The following is a 3,844-nucleotide window of genomic DNA, read 5'->3' on the forward strand; positions in this document are numbered from 1 at the left end:
GGGGGAAATCATAGATAGGTACACTAAGGAAGTGGCAAAAATACAAGATCTCCCAGAGAGTCAGAAGGTGTCGGGCTTCATACATTGCATAGATACAAAAAGACATCTATCTTTATGGCAGCGGTTGTGCAGAAGAGTGCCGGACACTTTCGCAGAAGCTATAAAAGAAACGCATGATTATATGCGCGCCCAAGAAGACATAAAACAAAATTGTGGAAATACCTCTTCGAACATGGATATCGATGATGATTATTATTGGGGACAAGGAAGGGGGTCAGAATCCGGCAAGCGTTATAGTAGTAGTGGGCCATCCTGAGGCGGTAATTACAATAATGACAAATACCGCAAGTTTAACAATAACAAGGGAGGAGGTAGCCAAAGGTACAAAATAACCATGCTGATAATGTTGCATTAATAAAAGACCTCACGAAAACACCAAAAGAAATATTGGCTATGGAGGCAGTATGCAAAAGCTTTGATCCACCTATACCTTTGTCAAAATATGGGAATAGAGACAAAAGCAAATTTTTCAATTTTCATGATGATTATGGTCATGAAACCAATGAATGTCGGCATCTAATCGAAAAGATAGTTGCTGAACTCAAAAGAGGAAGATTGCAACACTTGAAGAAAGGTGGAAAAGCATCAAGTGAGAAGCCAAAAGGAGAAAAAGAGTATCCATGGAAAAGAAAGAATGATGGAAGGGAAACAGAGAAAATTATTAACATGGCCATCAGCGGACGAGCAAATCAGATACGCAAATTAGAATTCCCAGAGGAATGGGAAAACACTCCCATCCTATTCCCGGCAATGGCGCAACAACCATCAGATGCGCCTATCACAATTAAAGGGCACGTTAAAGGCTGTGGGTATATCATAAAGCGATTGCACATAGACACTGGTTGCGACGTTGATATAATGTACGAACATTGTTTCCGGTTGCTGCCTGGAGCAGTTCGGGCAAAACTAATAGCGCCCAGCACCGCATTATCAGGGTTTTCTGGGGAGTCCGCATGGCTAATTGGGATCATCGAGTTGGAATTAGAGCTGGTAGATGATAATAATGAGTTTGTAAGAAGTACAATAGTAGAATTCGATGTAGTAAGGTCTTACTCGAAATATAATGCGCTTTTAGGACGCACAACTTCGCAAAAGTTGGCAGCTATTCCTTCCACGGTGCATGGTCTTATAAAGTTCCCAACTCCATCAGGAATCGCGACGATAAGGTCAGAAACACAAGACACGAGTGTTGCGACGGTAGAACAAGCCGAAAAACAGCCAAGTGAAGAGGAGCAGCTACGAAAGCTGCATGATCATCGCAAATCCACGATATCCAGAGCAAAAGATTAAAATCGGCGGAGGATTGTCTGATGAAACAAAGTTTAAGCTTCATAACATATTAGCTTCTAACACGGATGTCTTTGCATGGAAAGAGGCAGACATGACCGGTGTACCAAGAGAAATAGCTTAGCATAAGCTTAATGAAAACCCAAGTCTGACGCCAGTACGCCAAAAGAAACGCGGTATAGCACCGGAAAGAAATGAATGGTTGAAAGCAGAAGTCGACAAGTTGGTTAAAGCAAATATATTGCGAGAAGTGCTGTACCAGACGTGGGTAGCAAACCCGGTATTGGTGAAAAAGCCTGATGGGTCTTGGCGCATATACGTCGACTTCCCAAACATCAACAAGGCCTATCCTAAAGATAATTATCCTCTACTAGAAATAGACTGGAAAGTTGAATCGCTAGCTGGCTTCCGGTATAAATGTTTTCTGGATGCGTACAAAGGATACCATCAGATACAGGTGGTAGCAGACGATGAGGATAAAACTGCCTTTCACACCAGCCAAGGTATCTATTGTTATACAAAGATGCCGTTTGGTTTAAAGAATGCTGGAGCAACATACCAACGTGTAATATATGAAGCTTTTAAAAGTCAAATTGGAAGAAATTTAGAAGCGTATGTTGACGATTTGGTGATAAAAAGCACAACAGAGCAAGGTTTGTTGGATGATATATTAGAGACGTTTGTGTCATTAAGGAAGATAAATATGAAGCTCAATCCGTCGAAGTGTAGCTTTGGAGAAGAAGAAGGAAATTTTCTTGGTCACATAATTACTGAGCGCGGGATACGCGCAAATCTGAAGAAAATAGAAGCTATCGAAAGTATGTCATCACCTAGAAATAAAAAGGAGGTGCAAAGTTTAACGGGTAAATTGGCCGCGTTAACAAGATTCTTATCAAAATCTGCAGAGCGATCGTTGCCATTTTTTGGGACGTTGAAAAATTGCTTAAGGAAAACGGATTTCAAGTGGACAGAGGAAGTTGAAGTTGCGTTTCAAGAAATGAAAAAGCTGCTAAAGGAATTTCCGACGATGACTGCGCCGATTGCAGGAGAGACGTTAATACTTTACTTAGCGGCATCAAAAGAGGCGATAAGTTCAGTATTGATAGCAAACAGGGGCATGTACGCACTATAAACTAAAATATAGTTATTTCTTATTCAATAGACATTTAATTTTATATGTATTATGCTGTGCAAACAGGAACAAATGCCTGTATATTTTGTTAGTAAAGCTTTAACAGGAAGCGAATTAAATTACCCTGTGATAGAAAAACTGGTTTATACGCTCGTGCATATGGCCAGATGCTTAAGGAAATATTTCCAAGTGCATCCAATAATGGTCTTAACGGACTAACCAATAAAGCAGGTATGACAAAAAACAAAATATTGTTAAAAGCTTCAAACTGCTTGAAAAATTCTTGCAAATTTATATTCGCTGATAATTGTTGAGCAGGTGCTATACAAACCAGAAAATTCTGGTCACATGGCCAAATGGGCTATTGAATTAGGTGAGCACGAGATAAGCTTCTCACCAAGAAGTGCGGTAAAAGGGCAAGTCCTAGCAGATTATCTGGCTGAAACAGCCGGAGACATTGAAATCTCGCATGAATCAAAAGAAATACCACCTCCGCCCGAACATCTGTGGGAAATGCACACAGATGGGGCTTGTGGTCCAGAAGGCCCAGGGGCAGGAATAGTCCTGAAAGTTCCAGAAGGAGAGGAATATACCTTTGCGCTACGTTTTAGCTTCCCTGTAACAAATAATGAAGCTGAGTATGAAGCATTATTATCTGGAATGCGAGTAGCGAAATACTTGGAGGTAAAAGAGTTGTCAGTATATGTTGATTCACAGTTAGTTGCAAATCAATTCAACGGGATATTTGAAGCACATGATGAGTCAATGCAAAAGTATCTAAAACTTGTGCAAGAACTTGCGGTAGACTTCGATATATTCCAGATAATACAGGTTTCAAGAACATTGAATAAAAAGGCGGGTGCACTCAGTAAGCTGGCTGCCTTAACGTTCAACAATTTCAAAAAAGAAATTGGGGTCGAGGAAGTGAAAGTTAAGTCCATTGATACAGACGGCATATCTTCCGCAGTCGAAGAAGATGAACCAAGTTGGATGACATCGATAGTGGAATTTTTGAACACTGGTACGTTGCCAATAGATTCAACAGAGTCAAGGAAAATTAAAATGAAAGCACCAATGTATTTGCTAGACAAAGGCATTCTATACAAAAGTCTTTTTAGGACCTCATTTGCGGTGTCTTAATCCAACTCAAGCAGAATCAATTATACGAGAAGTGCATGAAGGGATGTGTGCTCGCATTCAGGGCACAAAACAGTTGCGTCCAAGATAATGCGGCTTGGGTACTATTGGCCGTCAATGTACAGAGATGCCGTAGAGATATATGCAAATGTCGGTCATGTCAGCTGCATGTACACGTAAGCAAAGCTCCGCGACATTCAATGATACCAGTCGCGTCTCCATGGCCAT

General features: G+C 40.8%; 1 protein-coding gene across 1 annotated transcript; it reads left to right on the forward strand.

Moving 5' to 3' along the window:
• Positions 1-453: 453 nt before the first annotated feature.
• LOC139840806 (uncharacterized) lies at positions 454-3,619 on the forward strand. Its single transcript, XM_071831052.1, has 4 exons — positions 454-1,318; positions 1,506-2,443; positions 2,546-2,620; positions 2,798-3,619. Exons 1-4 carry the CDS (start codon positions 454-456, stop codon positions 3,617-3,619), a joined length of 2,700 nt encoding a protein of 899 aa, XP_071687153.1.
• The last annotated feature ends 225 nt before the right edge of the window (positions 3,620-3,844 follow it).

Source organism: Rutidosis leptorrhynchoides, chromosome 1, assembly GCF_046630445.1.
Source record: "Rutidosis leptorrhynchoides isolate AG116_Rl617_1_P2 chromosome 1, CSIRO_AGI_Rlap_v1, whole genome shotgun sequence".
NCBI lineage: Eukaryota > Viridiplantae > Streptophyta > Magnoliopsida > Asterales > Asteraceae > Rutidosis > Rutidosis leptorrhynchoides.

Bases quoted from the DNA above. Each gene is read 5' to 3' on its own strand.
- LOC139840806 (XM_071831052.1), top strand. From the start codon at position 454: ATGGAGGCAGTATGCAAAAGCTTTGATCCACCTATACCTTTGTCAAAA. The intron at 1,319-1,505 runs GCAAATCCACGA...GTCTGACGCCAG, and splicing joins ACGAAAGCTGCATGATCATC to TACGCCAAAAGAAACGCGGT. The intron at 2,444-2,545 runs GTATTGATAGCA...CTGTGCAAACAG, and splicing joins CAAAAGAGGCGATAAGTTCA to GAACAAATGCCTGTATATTT.